Genomic DNA, 21750 nt, shown 5'->3' on the forward strand with positions numbered 1-21750 from the left:
CTTTGTGACAACCCAGAAATCTGTTAAAGCGTTTGCGCATCTGAGGATCTTGGCTTAAATGGCTTGTGGATCACATGGCCAAGGTTGCAATCCTAGGCAAATCCCAATCAATGGAATTCAGTCAATAGACAGGATCAAGCTGCAGGGACCTGAAGCTCACCGTCCTAATTCTCATTCCATCTTGTACACCTAGGTGCGGAAGAGACCTTCATTTCTGGGGTTAGTGATGTTTATTAGATAGCACTGTCCATTTCAGTAGAAGAGCATGGTTTGCTTTCTTCACGTGCTTTGTGAGGACAAGTGACAGAGAGAAGTGAAGGTTGAAATCCCTGGTTAAAAAGCAGATCCAGTTGCACCAATCTTCAGTATAGTAATGCTATCAAAAATTTCACTTGTAAAGGGGGAGAGTTTTTGAGTTGTCTGTAATAGAGGTATTCTATGGTTACAATGTTGCACCACACTTTGGAAGGCACCATTTGTTTTTATCAATTATTATTGATGTATCAATTATTATATCAGCCTAGCTTAAAAGACTATACAGTTTATATTATCTTATAGGCAGAGGTGCTCAAGTGCCTGCAGATTCAGGACGCTATTAGCAAATCTACATTGAATGAGCTAAAACTTTACATGCTTTGAAATTATATAGATGCAGTCATTATGGAATAATTGCACTCCCTGCTGAAATACGAGAGGGCTCATCTGTATGGGCATTCCCTTGGCTTTTGAAGGTTCCCCTGTTACATGTGTTCCCTTGATCTCTTGAATTGAGCCTCCTGTTTTAACTGCTGTGTTGTTTTAATGGGATTGTTTTATTGAATATTTTAATTCTGGATGTTTGTATTTAAATGCTTGTGTAACTAGTTTTTATATTTTGGAAACCACCAATAAGCCAATTTTGGCATTATGCTGTAAGTAAGTAAGTAAAATTCTTTCCAGGTGTTTCTCATAGAAAATATGGGTGGTACTAATCAATCAGAACTATATAAAAACTTTCTAAGTGATTAGGACTACCTAGTTGATGCAATTATTATTATATTATAATTGTATGACTGTAGGCAGAAGTTCCTCCACTTGAAGATCACACTGAATGTATATTGTGTATACATACTATGTTGAAGTCCTTCCTTTTTAATTCTAGGCTTGTGAATATGATATTTGGAAATGGGCAAAGTGACTGGCTGTCTTCAGCACTTCTGAAGATGTCTACAGCTCTGTCATTTTGTTTGTTTCTGTTTTCCTATACAGCTCTGCTATCCTGAAGTCTATAATCTGCATTATTGTAAACTTAATCAGACTCATCTGTGTATATTGAATTTAGTACCAACAGTCCTTTCATTGTCTGATTTTGTACAATTCAGACATTGATTCTAAGTTGTGCATTGTGGTCATTCAGACATATTAAATTTTTTTTAGTTCTGTGCTTATGGACTCCTGGAAATACATTTGCCAGATCTTACCCTGTACATATCACTAGAAGTAGCTGGGGGGCTGAAAAATAGTGTTTTATATTTAAGATGTTGTCATTATTTATTTTATATAAAGTAAACAGGATGCAAAGATCAAATAAATATGATGGAAATATGAAGTCCACAATCATAGATATTTAGGTTACAATCCAACATTTACTTGCCTTGTACTCAATGAGAATTATAAGTAGACATGTATAGAGTAACACTATTACTTTTTTACTGAAAATGTTCCAGGCTGCTGATGTTTGCAACCTTATATGTTTCCCCCTCCCAACACTTGAAAACCAGCAGTGCTGTGGTCTCTCTCCTTTGACCAGCAAAGAATCAATAGGAATCAATATTAGAGTGCAAGTAATGCCACCTGCTGGATATCTTCATGCACTGCAGTGGCATCTTGAAAACTGAACACTAAGAACCTTTCCCCTTAATGCCAAAGTTTCTGCTGTGCTTGTTGGCTAGTCACATAACACAGACGCCCAGTCTAACGAAAGGTGCTTGCTCCTAATGTTATTCTGCAGAATTGCTCAGTATATTTCTACTTTTTTTAGTTAGGGATTCAAAGAGTAGGACTGACCCGACATTTGGTGCCTGAGACAAAGCACAGAATGATGCCCCCCTCCCTGCCAAGGAAGAAGGGACGAGTGAAGGAACAAGAGGGGGAAATAGAGATCTAAACTGGGATTTGCTACCCCTGGGGGTCCTGCTGGCTGAGGCAGTCTCTTCACCTTGCCTCATAGGTGGGTCAGCCCTGCCAAAGAGGTTCCTTTCAGTGGAGGCTGCTCCATGAGGGTGGGTGGGTACTGCTCCACCAGTCTCAACCTGCCCTCAGCCATTCCTTTGCCTTGTTACTTACAACCACTCCTGGGGGTGGCACTGCCTGTCAGTTTCCTCCTCCTCAGTGTTGCCCTTGAAGAATTCAGCAGAGAGGGCTGGGACAAAGCTAGAATAAGCTGTCCCTGCTGTCATTGGCTTCTTGATTCTAGCCTCCCATTAACTTGTATCAGATAAAAGATAGAAAAGAAGACACACTCCCTGAATGAAGCTTGCAAACCACGTCGTGGTCTATGGACCACATTTTGGGAATTCCTGCTATGGACCCTATAGATGTATATTTAGGGTGCTTTTTCTATTTTAGCTGATATTCCCAAATGTTTAGGACCTAAAATATTTAAGCCTGTGTGGGAGACCTTCTGGCAAATATAACATGTGTGCTGTCCTTAATCCAGTCGCCTAATCACAGGGCCATTCTAGTTCCTGAATGGATGGAAGTTTGCTCTTTGCCCTTCTCCATCAGACCACCTTGAGTCTCTCTAAGCTTGTGCCTGCCTTGAATGCTCCTACAGAGTCAGATGGCTATGAGAGCTTCTCTGTCTAGCAGAGGGTGCTTCTACTTGCCACTGCTTACAGCCGTTCTTCCTTCCCAAGTGCAACAGAATGCTAACGTGCTGAAGGTGACAGACTTGGCTTCTTTGAGGGCCCCAGGCAGCTGTGATGCACGGCCCCATTATTGTTTTTCTTCTGGTTAAGGCCATTTGTGGTCCATTGCCCTGATCTCACATCCCATCAGCCACATATGGTGGCCTATTCCCCTAAGAAACATAACTTTCCCCTTGCCTCCTTGCTGCCTGCCTGGGACTGGAAATTGCAGGGGTGGTGGCAAAAGAGTATGGCTTGCTAAGCTTGGTAGATCAAAAACTCCCATAGGTCAAATTGGGACAAATCTGTTTGCGTTCCAAATCGCTCTCCCTCTTCTAATGAGAGAAGGCTACATGCCATGCTCACTCCCCCCGACCACCCACAATTTAAGATATATGTCAGTGTTCTTTTTGTAAGCCAAATGAAGACATAGTTTGTCCTCATTCTAATTAGACGGATGTGCTTTGCTGCAAGTCATTAGTGCTCTAAATAGGTTCCTTTCTTACTGATAAACTATAGTGGGGGTTTCGGGAACAAATTGCCAATAAATAGAGAGCTGGCTTATAGGATCTATTGATTCTCACTCACTGAGCTGTAGAGGTGCTTTGTCTGACTTCCTGAATGTGCAGGCAAGGTGAAAATCTAATTAATGAGCCTTCTCCTGAAAAGAAGGTGGTAGGCCAAAGTTTCTCCAGATGTTGTGGATTACAATGTACACAATCTCTGATCATTGATGCTAATAGGAGCTGGAGGATCTAGGTAGGGCAGGGTTCCCCAAATTTGGGTGTCCAGCTGCTTACTGACTACAGTTCCCATCATCCCTGACCACTGGTCCTGCTAGCTAGGGATGATGGAAGCTGTGGTCCAAAAACAGCTGGAGACCCAAGTTTGGGAAACCCTGATCTAGGGGGTCTCAATAGTCTTGCCAAGGCTGCCTTATTAATACAGGCAATGCAATGGTTGTCATGACCACAGCTGGTCCATCTTGACACACAACTGTCTCCACACATTATGCAGAATGCACTCTGGACCCAGTGATTTTTCAGCTGACCTGGAGCACTGACGTTTGTTCAATATTTCTGTGGACAGCAACTGTAAACTGTATGACTTGGGTGACAATTTTGAACTTGCTTTGAGAGGACAATATAGCCAAATGAGAAGTGCTTTTCAGTTTAGTCTGGTTTTTCCCTAATTTTTAACTCTGGTCCTCCCAAACTTGAAAAAAACAACGTATGTAGTTGAAAAGTTGGTTCATGAAAGGAGCGGATAATCTATATCGTGGTGGGGAATCCGTGGCCCTTCAGATGTTGTTGGACTGCAACTCCAATTAGCTCCATCTAATATGGTCAAAAATAATGTAGCTCAGCAACCTTTGGAGGGATGCAGATAGCACCCTCCCTGGCTTAGGTGAACATTAACTGCAGGATTTGCTCAGGACAGAACTTAATTGCTCCACAAGAGGGCTCCATGGTACAATAACGTTTCCACTATAGTTCATATAACTCCTCAAGAGCAGCATCCACTGCAATGGAAAGACCAATTTCCACTCATTCCTGCTATAGCATGTAGCACCTTTGCTCCTAAAATGACCTGAGCAAGGTGAGTCAGATTGCTTTCAGAAGGGATGCTAAAAACTAGGGACGGGAAAGAAATCTGATTCAGTTTGCATTTAAAGGCGATTCGCAGTTTCCAAAACAATACACAAACTGAAACGCAACCGTCCTTCGAAAGTCACAAGTCTCCAAATTTTGCAATGTCCTATAGAATAATCACATGGCAATCAGAAACACACATCTGTAAAAGGCGACCCTGTTTCATAACAGAAGGAAGTGCAAATACAGCCAGAGTATAGATCATTTAAATGACCACAGTGCCCTCAATATCTGTCCTATTAGGAGACAGAGCAGAGTCTGTAATAATGTTCAGCAATGCATGTTCTTGCCTGATGAACCTTCAAGCGAGAAATGATCACTACACATCTGTGGAGAGAGCAGGAAAAGCTTCTGATGCTGTAAAGACTTCATCTGCATTACACTGCCAAACAGTAGGAAGCGGATGCTTTATTATATACCTAGGGGAAGTGTTCAACATTGTGCTTTTATGATTGTTCCACCAGAGCAAGGCATTTCAGCCTGCCAGATAAAACAATATCCCATCTCCTGTGTGCTGGGGGTTTCCTCAGCCCCCAGGTCCATTTGGGGGGGGCAGGGGGAGGGATGGGGGAAAGCCTCATTGCACCAACGGTACTCATTGCCCTGGTTCCTGCTGGTGCAACTGTTTAGTTGAATCCAGCCCTAGATTCTTAGGTCCAAGATTATGGCCATGGACATTTGTGGAAAAGCACAGATCAATAGGAGTTACTGCAGTGTGGATATGATGATGGTGAGGTGACTAACATTTAAAAACATATACATAATACATTATACCATGGGGGAATCACATAAAACATTAATATTCATACAACGTATAAAAAACAATGTTAGGGAGCTTTCGCAGCGCACTAATAATAAAACAAACTCAGCTCAGTCTATCAAAGGCATGGGGAGAAAGGGTGAGTTTTTACCTGGTGCCAAAAGGATGTCAGCAAAAGGGCTGACCTTGCTGGGTCTTCTTCAAAAATGATAATCTGATCAGATCAGGGAAGTGGAAAGCATCCTTTTCACATGATTAACTTGGCAACTATAATCCTTTAATTAGGATTTGGAGATGCTACTAAGCACATGACTTTTTAAAAGACTCGTTATAGATGGAACATCATACTGCAATCAAGAAAAGATTGTGTGTGTTTTTTAGAATGTATGATTATCTTTACATATAATAAAAGGGCAAGGTTGTCATCACACTGCAGTTTGCTTGGCTGCCAACAGGTAGAGCTATGAGTTACAACATGACAATAGACTTCTAAAAGCTGCAGGGCCATCGCAGCATCGTTGGAGGGTAAGGAGAACGAAGTGGTGGAGGGAGACAGAGATGGAGGCAGGCAGGTGGGTGAGTGGCCTAGAGGTGACCCATAGAGGAAATGTCAGGCCAGGCCAGCTGCCCACCAGGAGTCTTACTCTGCTGTTGTCTGCCCTCATCACTCTCCACTGCTGAGGCTGAAATGGCATAGTTGGTGTGAGTCAGGTAGTAGGAGCTGGAGGAAGGAGTAGAAGGAGGTCTAAGGGAAGAGTAGGTAGGTTTGGCAAGGTCTAAGGGTCTATGGGGGGGCGCTTAGGCATAAGTGGCAAGCAAAGCAAGCAGGGGTGCAGCCCTTAGTAACCCTTTCTTGCCTGGGATTAAGCTGCAATCTTACACAGGGCAGGAAAGGGCTTGCAAAGTGTTCCTTTCTCCATGCTTGGGCAGGGAGTTGAGGCACTCAAGCAAAGAAGGCTGTGCAAGTTCAGCAGCATATGGCAACATGGACAGGCCATGCCTTGAAGGCCTCCAGGACTGCATGAAGCCCACGTGTTGCCCAGCCTGATTTTATCTTGAGAAGCAGTTGGCTACCTATTTGGTTCCCATGGCAGCACATTGTCCAGCTGTTAACATGCCCAAGGCTCTCCCCAGGTGTGCATCAGGCAACTTTGCACAGATACAAAACCACCTAACAACGCTTGGTTTAGCATGGCTTGAACTCCACAAACTCTGCACAGAAAAAACATACATTGCAAAGTTGATTATAAATGAAATGAACTCAGCATAAATAACTAGGTTTGCATTTTTTTTTAAAAGAAACATATTAAAAGTTAAAGCTGTTCTTGGTTCACAAAGTCTTGTGTCTGATAAAGTGGTATCAACTGTGTGTGTGGGTTTAGATAAGGAAAAAAGAACTTTTTAAAGGACAAAATGAAAAAGTTATTTCTCCGGCAGACAAACTGAGGAATACACAAGCCTGGCAGACCAAATGAACCATCAAAGCGAGACATCAGTGAAGGCTCCCAAATACATGAAAACAACTTCTGAGAGCCAGAGGCCTGCATTTATCAGAATGCCCATCAGAAAACGAGGAGGCAATTAACAAATGGGGACAAGGTTAGCTTTATGACACAGAGCCAAAAATATTTGATACACTGTAAATTTGTCATCTTCCAGAAGTAATTCAATTACACCTAGTGGCATAAGACAGCCTAGTTGCTACAACACAAAATGCAGTTGTATTGCTTTGCTCGCTGAAAACATCAGTGTGCAACCAAATTGTTTTGCAGAGCAGGGGTGATTGCTAACTAATTTGTTGTTGCTGTTAGAATTAAAGTCACAGTAGTTGCTTTTTGGGGTGGGGTGGGGGCTGAATGCTATGTCATTTCTACAGTTGGGCTTTTCCCCACACTGCACATAAATTTTCTATTCTGGTGGCTCCATACTATCAGTATTTTGTGGGAGGGATTCAAGTGCATATCAGGAAATTTAGGTGTATCGGATTAGTAGTGGATGAAAGTGCTCTGTTGACCTATAGCAAAAAAACAACAACAATTTTTAAATAAACAAATAAACAATGGGCCTTTGTGGTTAGGAAAGTGATAGAGAAATGCACTGAAAATCATAGAGTGAGCCATCACAGTAGTACCTCGGGTTACATACGCTTCAGGTTACAGACTCTGCTAACCCAGAAATATTACCTCGGGTTAAGAACTTTGCTTCAGGATGAGAACAGAAATTGTGCTCTGGTGGCGCGGCGGTAGCGGGAGGCCCCATTAGCTAAAGTGCTGCTTCAGGTTAAGAACAGTTTCAGGTTAAGAATGGACCTCTGGAATGAATTAAGTACTTAACCCGAGGTACCACTGTAGTAAGAAGACATATGAACAACCTGAAAACAGATCATGACCCATGCACTAACTAAACCATAGCTCAGTGTTCTGGGCACAAGCCTGGTCTCTTCCCTCTCCAGTGTGGATGTAAGAAGAAGATTGGAAGCGTTTTCTTCTGCATACTGTATAACTAAATGCAGTTTGTACTTATGGTAGTTATGGCATGGTAGTTAGTTATGGCATGGTAGTTAGTTCTAACTATGGCAAACTAAAGCAAACTTTTTCAGCAGGGGGCCGGTCCACTATCCCTCAGACCTTGTGGGGGGCTGGACCATATTTTGGAAAAAAATATATGAATGAATTCCTATGCCCCACAAATAACCCAGAGATGCATTTTAAATAAAAGCACACATTCTACTCATGTAAAAACACGCTGATTCTCGGACCGTCCGTGGGCTGGATTTAGAAGGCGATTGGGCCTGATCCGGCCCCCAGGCCTTAGTTTGCCTCCCTGTGGTTTATCTGAATAAGCCAACATCATAAGCCGCAGTTTGAAGTTGGCTTGTTTGGAGAAGCCATATGCAAAACTAACTGCAGTTTGTCTTAGTTTAATGTTCGGCTTATTTGAAAGAAACCATAGCTAAAACTGACACCAGTTTGTTGTGTTCAAATGAAGCAACAAGCTGGAAGCCAGGGGCAGGACTGCTTATTTCCATCACTTCTGGTGCTCCCTCTCAGCTGCCATAAACATTCACCAGCCAGCAGAGGAACATCTTCTAGGCTGTCCCAGTGAGAGGCCCATTGAAGTTCCATCTACTTCCTCCAACATGATATTTTGTGTTAAGCAAGTTGTTTGCTGTTTACCACTTTGGGCTTCCCTCTGGTGGGAGAAACAAGATATAAGGAATAACTGAAATGATCTTCTCATGTGGTCGCATTGGAGTAGGAGTAGACAAGGGACAGACACAAGCCAAGGCTCATTCATGCCATGTTCAACTCTGGCTGAAGTTCTGACTGCTATTAAATCAACATAAAAGGTAAAAGTAAAGGTACCCCTGCCCGTACGGGCCAGTCTTGACAGACTCTAGGGTTGTGCGCCCATCTCACTCAAGAGGCCGGGGGCCAGCGCTGTCAGCAGTCACTTCCGGGTCACGTGGCCAGCGTGACAAGCCGCATCTGGTGAGCCAGCGCAGCACACGGAACGCCGTTTACCTTCCCGCTGGTAAGCGGTCCCTATTTATCTACTTTCACCTGGGGGTGCTTTCGAACTGCTAGGTTGGCAGGCGCTGGGACCGAGCAGCAGGAGCGCACCCCGCCATGGGGATTCGAACCGCCGACCATGTGATCGGCAAGTCCTAGGCGCTGAGGTTTTACCCACAGCACCACTCGCGTCCCTAAATCAACATACATTAAATCAACATACAGCTGTTCTATTTTTTCCTGACAAAGGCTGTACCTTTAATGGCTGCAGGACAGGCAGACAACCATGGACATTCCTAACCATGCTAAAATAAAGTTCTGCTCTTGAATTCCTGCCTTTTATATAGCTATAAAATGTACAGCGCGCTTCTCAGCAAAAAGTAACTGTAAGACGCGTTAAATTCACAGCTTGTCTAGCCTTTAGAACATATCCCCCCCCCCCAATTTTTCCATCAATAAATTAGACGCCTTGTCTGCAAATTCAATGACATTTTGCTGGCTTCTTCTCTCTTGTAGCCTCTGCCTCTTGCATGTAGTGTAGCCTTTTCAGGCTGCGTCAGGGATGTGTTTCTTCCTCCGAAAGGCAGATCTTCTTCTTCTATCTGATAATAAGTGGATCCTATTCAGAGGCTGCACCTAGGGAACAGAGAAACAAATGGCAAAAAGAAAATTGTATGAGAATGTGACAGCAAAAGGAGATTGGTTATTAGGCCGAGGTGTGCCTGTGTGTGTGTGGGAAACCAATCAACTTTGTCCACTTTTTAGGGTTTTACTGGGACCTGAGGTCAGTTGCCAGCCAATATGGCCAGAACCAAGCAGTTTAGATTCATAATTAAGTTGAACAAAGTAGGTTATCATGAGACCTTGCCAATAGCATTGCTGTATCATGTGAAAGCTTCACATTTGCCCAATAACTTGCACAACTGGAATGCAGCCTATTTGTGCTCCCAACACACCAGCATCTCCACTGCTTCAAACTAGATCCCACCCAGAGAGTTAGTTTGTACCCAGGGTGCTTCAGGTAACATGTATCTCTCTCTCTGTCTCAAAGAGCAAGTCTAAATCTTTGTACACAAAGACACACACGCACAGCCCTGCTCCATCCCCTTTCCTGGAATGAGTTTGGTCCCATTCAAAACACCCAAGACAGATCTGCAGATATCAAAATGCCATCTCCCAGCTTAACTCCTCCCGAAGAAATATCAAACACTGGCTAGTCAGAATCCTGGCAAACAGATCTGAAACTAGGTTTCAAATGTGAAAAAGTTGGAAAACTGGACGCTTCCCTCCTTCTCTCTTAATATATGGTAACAGACAGACAGACAGACAGACAGACAGACAGACAGACAGACAGACAGACAGACAGACATACATAGTCCTTATGTAAATTTCTCTCTCCAGATTAGGCAGAAAATTGGTGAAAGCTGGATTTCCACATGAGAGACACTGTAACAAAGATTAGCTGTTTTCCTCTTCTTGATCTAATTTCCTGATCTGATTTCTAACTTTACTGCTCTTTCATTTTTCATTTCTTTCCCCTATGTAATGAAACACCGTTTCTCACACTCCTATCATCCTTTCGCATCTCATAATGGCAGCTTATGAAACTGCGAAAGCACTTTTGTTGACAGTTTAGAGGTAATCCAATATAAAAAGGAGTCTCCCAAGTTTTAAACTATTTTTAATGTTGTATTTAAATTTTGTGGCACACCCTGGGACCTTATGGTAAAGGGCAGGTGGTAAATATAATAATAATAATAATAATAATAATAATAATAATAATAATAATAATAATAGAAGATTGTTTCACACATTCATCTTTATCACATCAGGACTGTGAATGGGCTGCCGCAGATCTATCACCACAGACTGAATGGCTTCTTCCCTTCAGTGCTTCTTAGTGGGATCAGTTAACACATTTAGCAACCAGTTGGCAGAAGCTGATTCACACATGCTTTTTCTTCACTCAGAAGAGGCCCAGGTAGGCCCCCTAGGGCTTTCCTGGCAGTGGCAGGTGGCTGACTCCAGGAGCCACCATTTTAACTTCCCACAATGCCCTGACATAACACCACACCAGGGCATTGTGGAACATTTAAACTGTGCCCTCCAAAGCCACCACTAAGGCTGCTATTTTAATTTCTCACAATGAATTAGAACAAAACTATATCAGGACCATTGTCAGAAGTTTAAAAGGCAACCTAAAGCAACTCAGTAGGGAGTGCCTAGGATGTAGGCATATATTCTCGTATGACCAACTAGATGCCTATTCTATGACTGTTAAGCTTTTTCAAGAGTCTTTGGGTGAGATACTTTGTTGGAAGCTTTTTGAAAGTCCAAGAAAACTGTGTCAAGCTGGATCACCTCTACTTCTCAGATAACTCTGATAGGACTTGCCTTTGCAGAACCATGCTGCTTCTGTTTTGGCAAGGCTTGCAGTTGTCAATGTTCTCTTGCTTTGATATTGCTACACTCCTACAACTATAACATGGGAGCTCATTTGTCTGTTGGGGTGGGGACAGGCTGAGCTGAACCACAAAACTGACTATCACCTGTTGGCTGAAGAAATCATAAAATGAAGGGTAGCAGAGCTGTAGTGGCGTTGCTGTCAAAGGTCTACTCACCCAACCCTCCTCCATTGTTTGAACAATGACAAAAACCAATGAGGAAACTCACTGACAATGTGAGCAAATGCTTTCCTCAGGTTTCACCTCCACCCACGTCCTGGAGTCTTAAGTTCTCTGCAGAGCGAAGGTTTTCATAATGTAACATTGATTGGCACATGAGGTTTTTCAGGATCTGTGGCCACACTTCAGAGCCACTTCTGTGAATGAATTTGCACCCCATCTCATTAGAGGCCATCACCTTGTGAGACCAATAGACTCTCATCTATTCAATTTTAGCTTCATGGAGTAAATCCAAGAATAACAGCAACTCATATCTTGCTGATTTAATATCCTGTTTCCTCTAGCACCTCTCTCCAGGGACTAGTAAATTCAGTTCATGTTTTCAAACTGCCACATACAATTCTGACACTGGATATCATTTAGCACAGTTCTCTCCAGTTGCGTTTTGTTCTGCAGCTGTGTTAGGTAAAATGATGATATTCACACTCAAGTCTGCTGCCCTTTAGCCATAAGCTCAGGCTCAATGGATTTGTTGACTACAGACAGATCTCCACACCATACATTTAAAGGCACATCTAATGCACATTTAAAGCACATGACTTCCCCAACAGAACCCCGGAAGTGTAATTTCCCCCTCACAGAGCTATAATTCTGAACATAGAATCATGGAATTATAGAACTGGAAGGTACCATGAGGGTCATCTAGTCCAACCCCCTGCAATGCAGGAATATTTTCCCCAATGTGGGGCTCAGACCCATGGCCCTGAGATTAAGACCTTAACATGTTACAGTTCCCAGGGTTGTTTGGGGAAAACCATGTGCTTTAAATGTGTGTGTTGGAACTGCCCTAAATTTAAAAAATATTTGCATAGAAACACTGTTGATTGCAGAAAAGGTTAACCTTTCGAAGAACCTGCAGACCAAACACTGAAAAGTGTTCTCTTTATGGCATGAAAACTACACCAGGATCGCAACCAGGCAACAAGATATAGACTGTCTGGGCCAAAATGAACATACAGGATCTGAACTATTCTGGAATTTGCTGGGATCTATAAATTGTGACCAAATTGTCTGAAATGGCTGGGGAAAGAGGCATGTTGTTTCAGAGGTAGATTCTTCTGCTACCTGTCCAAAGAGCAATACTGTACCTCGCTTTCAGAAACTGTTTTCAGTGAGGTTGTTTAAAAGTGCTAGGACAACTGAGCTTGAATAAAATTGATCTATCCATTGACTAATTAAAAGTGGCCAAGAGGGGGCCTGGCATATGGCCGCAGGGAGGCTAGTTTAAAGTCTAGACAGAGAAGGCCCCAGCTGAAGATGGATTGGGATACAAAAGGCCTCTGGTGCAAAATTTAGATGGTGGGTGGTCCTCAGTGCTGCCTCTCTCTGCCTCTTCTGGGCTGTGCTGTTTCCAGTCAAGCTCCACTACAAGCAGGTAACTTTACCATCTACATTGCTTGCAATCCAATCATTTCAAATGCAGCAGTTACTCATCTCTAAAAGGAATCTAGTTACACCTCTGTGTAGGACAGTGCTCTGAGCTTTCAGTTCCCATCAGTTCTGACTATAGGGATCACCAGCCTTTTGGAGCCAATTTGCTAACCAGAGAAGCTTGCAGACACTACATACAATGCAGCAATCGTATGGCTGTTGATATTTGGCAGGAGCCTTCACCCTACTGAGATTCGAGCAATGCAGGGGGTGGACCAGCTGACCCTCAGGTCCCTTCCAACCTTACAATGCTTTGATGCTCTTTGAGTCTATAAAAAAGGAGTGGGGGTCTTATGATCATGGAAAGGTGCGAGGAGCATATTTGTTCCCTCTAGAAATCAGAAATCATTTTATTAAAACAAATTGTTTGAATGCACTACTGGAAGAAAAGGCAACAGACATTACAAAAAGTAATGTCACCGCCACCTCTATGCAATGATATACTTTAAAAATCAAATTTTGCCAGTAATTGCCACAATTTAGTTGTAGGCATTCAGTGTCGCTGCATTAATGGTGCCAAAGAGGTTCATTGCGCCTCATTATCTACCTGCCCAGGTATCAATCCAATTGCCTTTGTGATGCTGTCTGGTCACCCTCTTTTCCAGCAGATCTGGCAGAAAGAAACCTCCACTCTGTTCCAATTACAGCTGTGAGAGAACACGAGGAAGGCGTTTTTCCCCCTTCCTGGCTAATGAAGAGAAGGCTCCTTCTCTCTAATTCTCGAGAGCAGGCAAGGCATGCCTGCCTGAGCCTCCTCATCTCTCCCCTGCTAGAGCAGCTGCAGCCAGGGCCATCCCTGCACTGCTGTTGGCTGCCTCACTGAAGAATCACAAGAAGGAAGCCCTTTGCTCCTTTAATCTTGCTGGCAGGGAGACGGTGGCAGCTGCAAAGAGAGAAAAAGGAGGAGACCAGATGGCTTGCCAGAGACTCCTTTGCTTGGGCATGATCCCACCACAAGCACCAAACTCCTTTCCATTCAGAACTTTAGTTTGCAAGACTGCAAGAGTGTTGTTCCTTTGTTTTTAAAGAAACCAAACTTTCTACTTTAAAGAAGAAGTTCCATTTTAGGAAGATGACCGTGATTGATTAGGTGTGCTGATATTCCCTGGCACGCTTTGTTCTTCTATGCTGAAAGACAAAAATGGATGGTCTGACGGGAGAACCTGAAAATGGATCCTTGCTGCTAGATCCCCCAGCAAGTTCCTCGCCTTTGGATCCATTCTTGCAACCCCTGGACTTCATCGAACCCTGGAACTTCCACCTTCTCTCTGCTCTGATGTTCTTGGTGACTTCCCTGTCCCTCTTCGAGAATTTTACTGTCATCCTGGTGACTCTGAAATTCAAACAGTTGAGGCAACCTCTAAACTATGTCATCGTGAACCTCTCTGTGGCCGATTTCCTGGTCTCCTTGATTGGGGGCACAATCAGCTTTTTGACTAATCTGAAGGGTTATTTTTTCATGGGCCACTGGGCATGTGTGCTGGAAGGATTTGCGGTCACGTTCTTTGGTAAGTGAAAAGGTTACTGATCTTCCCAGCCCTCGATGTAAGTTACACTTGCAGATGCATTTAAATAACAGTGCAATCCTATGCATGCTTATTCCAAAGTCAATCCCACTGAGTCTTATTTCCCCAAGGAAGTATGCATAGGACTGCACTGTTACAGCCTGCAGGCAAAAGGGACCGGCTCACAGACATGCTGTACCTTGGGACGATTGCTGAGTTTTTTTGGCTTGCTGTTACTGAGCTTTTCATTCTGAAGATAACATAGCAAGGTTTGCTAGCAGCTATCCATTTATGATATTTAGCAAAAGCGCCTTTGTGATTGCTAATAGGGATTTATCTCTTTGCACATATACTGGAAGAAATCCTGTGTGCTACAGAACCCAAACTCCAGGGTGAGGGGGAAGGTATGAGGCATGCTTTCTGGGGGACCTTTTATAATTTGAAGTGATAATGTTGAAGCGTGTCTCCCTGAAAAATAACGGTATTGTAACTCAGGGCTATTAACCAATTAAAGTGCTCTTCGTTGATTAAGTGTGGTGCTTCATCTGGTTAATTGGTCAATTACTCTGCATCTCAGGTCACCCAAAGAGGGCTCCTTCTGCTAGCCAATGAATCCTCACAATCTTCATATTCTCTGAACACACTTGCACCTAGCTTGTCAAATAGCATTCCTAGGTGAAATCTAGCAGTTAATTGGTTCTATCTTTGTGCTGTCCACATGGCTACTTCAGGGCAATTATGCTGGATTACAAACATAGCAAGCTGCCTATTAAGTAAGTCAGACCACCGGTCCAGTACTGCCTATGTTCCCATTGGGCTTAAACTTGGGACTGTCCCATTTTACATAGATACATACATTTCCAGTTTCTTCTCACGGTAATGCCATGAAGTTGAGGACTAGCAACTTAAGGCCACCGAGGGAACTTCAGAGTTGTATGGGGGCCTTGAACCCAGGATTCCCTAGCCCAAATCTAATATACTACCCACTTTACAACTGCACACTGGGTCTTGGTGATGATTGTTCCATATGGACCTATGCTTCAAATTGCCTTTGCAAAGGGTCGTCCCACGAGCTATTTCCGTCTGCAGGTCAAGAGCAATAATGCTTTTCTAGGACAAACATCACATCCTTTGTCAAGCACCCTCAGGGGAATGGCAATGGGAGGTCGTCCCCCCCCCCCCGAATCTTCTAGCAATAACAACACTGACTGCTGGCAAAGAGTGAACTCTTCCACAGTGCAGTGGTCCTAACAGAAAGCAAGGAGGTAAACAGCCAATGTGAATATAGCATCTATATTCTGTAATGCACATTTTAAGAGCTGGTAGAAGGGGTTAAGAGAAGTTTGGCTTGTGACAGGCTGGGCTAGCCAATGCCATAGGCTATAATTCCTGCAGGATGTGTGACTTATAGGGAGAAGATACTGGTCTGGGGTAAAGTTGTTCTTCAATCACTTCTCTGTTTTGCTCAGCAGGAACATCTGCCTTCCTCTACTGTCACTGGAGCATTTCAGTGGCATATTACTGTACCTCCCAAACCACAACCTACCCCCTCTCCTACCATTCCTAAAATGATTCCTTGTAAATGCTGAGCAGCTTGTACATGCTGAAAGGAAGCTCTGCTAACTGGGTGCATGAGCGACATGTGTTGGTAGTGCTTCTCGCAACCTAAGGTTAATCAATGCACAACACACAGAGTTTCTGTATCTAACAGCTATTGGCTGATTGGATTTCTATCCCACTTTCCCCCCGAGGAGCGCAAGGTGGCATACATGGATCTCCTCTCCTCCTCATTTAATCCCCACAATGGCCCTGTGAGGTAGGTTCATCTGGGAGGCAGGGACTGGCCTGAGGTCACACAGTGAGCTTCGTGGCCAAGTGGGGAGCTGAACCCTGGTCTCCCAGGTCCTAGCCCGACCCTCTAACCACATCACTGCAATGACTCTTTTTGCACATGTGCCCAGTGTCGGTTTCCCATTGGATGTTACAGACCAGTGCAAGCAGCCCAGCCCACTTCTGCTTTCCCTGTAACATCCCACAACCTCTCCCCTCACATATGTCGTCATCATGCAACTGAACTTAAGTTCCTTCTTGTCCCCAAGCAGCATCATAAAACACAGACAACTCCCCCCTTTAGAATTAATGGCATATTAAATGGGCTGAACTGTGCCAAATTGCTTCTAATCCTGGAAAGTTCCATGAATGCAGAATTCTAAGCATCCCATTTCTCTGAGCGCTCTGCCTCCAGTTCAGATCAGATGCATTGCCTTTGTTTTTATAGCCCCAGAAGAAGTCATTCTAAACAATATTTGGCCGCTCCCTGGACTGAAGAAAGCAGGCAGGTGGGGAGTAGCTGATGGAGCAGTGCCTCATTTGTCCTAAGGGAACAACCTGCAGATGGTCCCTTGTCTCTCTAGAAAGCAGAGAGAAACCCCCTAGAGAACTGCTTCCTGGTCTGACTTGGTACAAGGCAGCTTCACATGTCCATTTGATTGGGGATTTGAGCTCAGATCTCCCTGGTCAAAGTCCAGCACTCCACCCAGTGGGAAATCTGTAGCTTTCTAAATGTTGTTGGGCTCCCAACTCTCACCAGCATGGCCAGTGGTCAAGGACGCTGGGGCTTGGAGAGCCACAGGTTCCCCATCCTTGCAATATGTTACACCAACTTCTTCTTCCCCCTAATTTAGCTCATTCTCGTTGCAGGAATAGTCGCCCTCTGGTCCCTTGCTCTGCTTGCGTTTGAGCGCTACGTTGTGATTTGCCGTCCCCTGGGAAACATGCGCCTCAGGGGGAAGCATGCAGCTCTGGGAGTAGCCTTTGTGTGGGTTTTCTCCTTCATCTGGACCATCCCTCCTACAATGGGCTGGAGCAGCTACACTACCAGCAAGATTGGAACGACGTGTGAACCCAACTGGTAAGGCAACTCGGGGATGCGGCATTTGTTTGATCAGCCCTAATCTGGCAGAACCTAAAAACCTCGTGTGGTTTTTATAGGTATTCTGGAGACTACAACAACCGTACTTTCATCATTACATTCTTCACCACCTGTTTCATCCTGCCCTTATTGGTGATTTTGATATCCTATGGAAAACTGATGCGGAAACTTAGAAAGGTAGGTGAGAACATTTGCAAGAGATACGAATCCCTCTGAAGGAGTGCTTTGGCACCGGTGGGCTTTTGTGTCAAAGGATTAGATTTTGTATGGATCAAATTTCCAAACTTTGAGATCTTAATTAGTCATGTATATTGTGCACATCTTAGGCTGCGATTTGATTAGTGCAGATTCCTAGGCCAGGAGCAGGTTGAATATGTCTAGATGCTCAGCTGAGCAGCAGAAATCTGAACGGCGTCACCTGTGCGGCTGGCCCACTTTGTGCTGTTCAGGAGGATGTTTATGAGTAGTGCAGATCTGGTGATAGCATTTCCATCGTGCCAAGAGTGGTGGTACTGCAATATCTCATGTCATGCCACTCCCTTTTGCAAACAGTGAACTTCGTTTCAGCTTGATCATCTTAACAACAGCGTCTACACAGTTGCAAGTGTAGACGTATTAGGAGAGTCACACATGTTCAGAGTCCTGAAAACTCTGTGGGGGAATTAAATACAGTGGTGCCCCGCAAGACGAATGCCTCGCAAGACGGAAAACCCGCTAGACGAAAGGGTTTTCCGTTTTGGAGGTGCTTCGCAAAACGAATTTCCTATGGGCTTGCTTCGCAAGACGAAAATGTATTGCGAGTTCCTGCAGGGTTTTTTCCCTCCCCCCCTTTTTCCCAAGCCACTAAGCCGCTTATCAGCTGATCCGCTAAGCCGCTTAACAGCTGATCCGCTAAGCCACTTAACAGCTGATCGCTAAGCCGCTTATCAGCTGATCCGCTAAGCCGCTTAACAGCTGATCGCTAAGCCGCTTATCAGCTGATCCGCTAAGCCCGCTAAGCCGCTAATAGCGCTAATCCGCTAATGGGCTTGCTTCGCAAGACGAAAAAACCGCAAGACGAAGAGAATCGCGGAACGGATTCTTTTCGTCTTGCGAGGCACCACTGTATATGAATCTCTATGACCCACATGTATGGGATGAATAACAAAAGATGTGTGCCTGCCTAGATTCAAAACACAGAGTTTACCACACTCTCCAGCAGCAAGGAGAGCACAGGCAGAATACTCTTGGGCTTCAAACACATGCTCTAAACTTGGAGTTTGCTTAGATATGTCCTCCCTGAAAACAAATAAACTGGGTCTAAAAAACCCTACTGGTATCCCTGCTTGCAGATGTCATCTAGGTAGAAAGCCCTTACTTTGCTCATGCTTTTGACGAGATCTCCCCCCCCACTCTCTCTTTTCAAGGTTTCAGATACTCAAGGCAGACTGGGCTCTACAAGGAAACCTGAAAGACAGGTGACCAAAATGGTTGTCATTATGATCCTTGCATTTTTAATTTGCTGGTCTCCTTACGCAGCCTTTTCAATCTTGGTCACCACCAATCCTTCCATCAAACTGGACCCTCGCCTCTCTGCCATTCCAGCGTTCTTTTCGAAAACGGCCACGGTGTATAATCCAGTTATCTATGCCTTTATGAACAGTCAGGTACTGCACACCTCCTCTTTGGGTATTTAAACCAAATTGTTTCTGAGTCCATGGGGAACATTTCTGGTTTGTTTTTTCCATTCCTGTTTTAACAAATTGTTTCTGTCCACTTACGTGTTAAATTATTGCTTCACTCCCATGATTTATGACATCTTTTATTCAGCTTGTTATATGCGCTATTGATTCTGGCTTGCATTCCAGAATATATTTACTTCAGAGTAACTCTATTAAAATCAGTTGCAGGGTTTTAGAAAGCATGGGATGAGGACTGTCCACAATATTGGCCACCATTCCCCCTTCTGGGAGAATCCTCTGATTTAGGAGATGATGGGGCTTGGCCCATTATGTTGTTTTAGTGCATGGGTAAGCAAACTAAGGCCCGGGGGCTGGATCCGGCCTAATTGCCTTCTAAATCCGGCCCACGGATGGTCCAGGAATCAGTGTGCTTTTACATGAGTAGAATGTGTCCTTTTATTTAAAATGCATCTCTGGGTTATTTGTGGGGCATAGGAATTCGTTCATCCCCCCCCCCCATATAGTCCAGCCCCATACAAGGTCTGAGGGACAGTGGACTGGCCCCCTGCTGAAAAAGTTTGCTGACGCCTGTTTTAGTGGTTCATTTTAGGCATGTGTACCCTTCGCTTTGAACATGCGACATAGAAACCAAGAACTGTAGAATTGGAAGGGACCCAAAGGTCCATCTAGCCCAGCCCCCTGCAATGGCTTTCCAGGACACTGCACAACAATAATTATTTGTGATTTCATTCCTAGTTCCGGAAGTGTCTCATCCAACTGTTTCGATGCAGTGGCCAAGATATTGCCGACTCCAACGCGAACCCGATTTCAGAAAGGGCAGTGCTCACACACAGCAAAAATGGCGGAGAGATGTCCACAGCAGCACCGCCTCTTACTGTCTTCAGCCGGAGAAGTGAAGATGAGCAAAGCAGCTGCCATTCTTTCGCCCAGCTGACTATCGCAGAAAATCAAGTTTGTCCAGTGTGAATGCAACTCTTCAAGAGCCAGGACTACTAACTGGGGATGGGGAACTTGTGGCTCTGTAGATTATGTTGGATTATGATTCCCCCTCCCCACTCCTTGACTACTGGCCACACTGACTGAGGCTGATGAGAGATGAAATCCAACAACATCTGGAGGGCCACTGGTTCCCTGTCCCCACTGTAAACCATTCCATTGTTAGCATTCATTTGCACAAAATAGCAGCCAACAAGAATGTCAAGGCCAATTGCTCAGCATGCTCTATTAGCTGGTAGTGTTATGAATCCATTTAGACTACAATAATATGCACACTTACCTGGGACTAACTTGTAAGTAGGTAAACATAAGACTGTGCTGTTAGTGCGTTTTCCTCAAACGATTCTAATGCGCATGCTTTAGCATTAATGTAACATTTGGAAGATACAATCTGTGTTATGGACCTTAAGAAAATAACAAAGAATTGTTCATGGAGACAGAGTCTTAACATCACTCTTTATATTTTCTTTTTCTTGTTCCACTGAAATTGTTTGAAATTGTTGGATTGGAATTTTGTTTTCCTTCATCTACAAATGAGGCGGACTGATATTTTCAGAGAGGAGTGTGAGGTGTAATGGTTTAAGAAATTCTGTATGTAACATAAACATGCCGTATTTATTTTTGCATATACTGTGTTTTGTCATTCTGCGCATCTTCCGAGGAGGTCAGAGAAACAGAATGCTCCCAATTTATCCCCACAAGAACCCTGTGAGCTAGGTTAGGCTCAGGGATAAGTGACCTGACCCAAGGTGAGTTTCATGGCTGAGTCAGGATCTAAATCAAGTAAATCAATAAAAACACTTAACTGAGGTTCTGCCTCCCTAACATAAAGCCTGCCCCTCTCTGTTCATTGTTTCCCCACTGCTATTAGAATGGAGATTGACCCACCATCCCAGGGCTAGGAGCCTTTGGGGGGGGGGAGTCAACAGTAGTGCAACCTACAAAGTCATCAGCAATCCTTCAAAAACTGGTGAGGCGATTCAACACTCAGGAAGGAGATGAAGGCATTGGGAGAACTAAGATTTGTTAAATCAGTTGTTTCCTCAGGCCACCTCCAGTCTCCCAATCTGTCTGCTTTAGGAAAACAACTAGTGGGATTTCCTTCTTGCAATTACATGGACCTAGAGTGAATCAAATGGTGTAGTAATTATACGTTTTTACTTAATCAAAACAGGGGCAATTTTGTTTTTGAAAAGTTATTTGGAACCTGTTTCAATCTTTCTCCATCTCTCTAACTTTCATCCCCCAAAGTCCATGATTTCATCAAGTTACGTAGGTAGCTTGGAAAGCTACATCATCGCTCAGCAGGTTTCTGCCAGAAATGGCTGAGCCAGAAACGACAACTGGTTACAAATGATTCTGTCATCCATGTTGTGGCATCATGAAAGAACAGTGTCGTGTCGTGTCGTGTCGTGTGTGTGTGTGTGTGTGTGTTTATGTACACACACACACACACAAACACACAGCTCTCCCCAAAGCCATAAACAATTGACCATATGTAATTTTGAAATCATTTGAACGCCTGGAATTCTTTTCCAAACAATTCAGCCTTTAAACCGAACAGTGTTCAAGATCACCCTCAAACACAAGCTGATTAAGAATAATTTCATCAGCGATTTGAGCTGCACACAACAACTCAATTATGTCCTGTTATTTCCTCCCCATTGAAAGGTGTGCCTGCTTTGCTCTTTTTCTTTAGTTCAGGATA

The 21750-nt window shown here is 44.0% G+C and overlaps 1 protein-coding gene across 1 annotated transcript; it reads left to right on the forward strand.

Moving 5' to 3' along the window:
* Window positions 1-13704: 13704 nt before the first annotated feature.
* On the forward strand, window positions 13705-20476 carry LOC114597357 (vertebrate ancient opsin-like). The gene is made up of 5 exons (XM_028729857.2): window positions 13705-14435; window positions 17133-17343; window positions 17424-17541; window positions 18771-19010; window positions 19782-20476. The coding sequence occupies exons 1-5, from the start codon at window positions 14069-14071 to the stop codon at window positions 20010-20012; spliced, it is 1167 nt and encodes a 388-aa protein (XP_028585690.2). The 5' UTR covers window positions 13705-14068; the 3' UTR covers window positions 20013-20476.
* The last annotated feature ends 1274 nt before the right edge of the window (window positions 20477-21750 follow it).

The sequence above is a fragment of the Podarcis muralis genome, chromosome 6, assembly GCF_964188315.1.
Source record: "Podarcis muralis chromosome 6, rPodMur119.hap1.1, whole genome shotgun sequence".
Taxonomy (NCBI): domain Eukaryota; kingdom Metazoa; phylum Chordata; class Lepidosauria; order Squamata; family Lacertidae; genus Podarcis; species Podarcis muralis.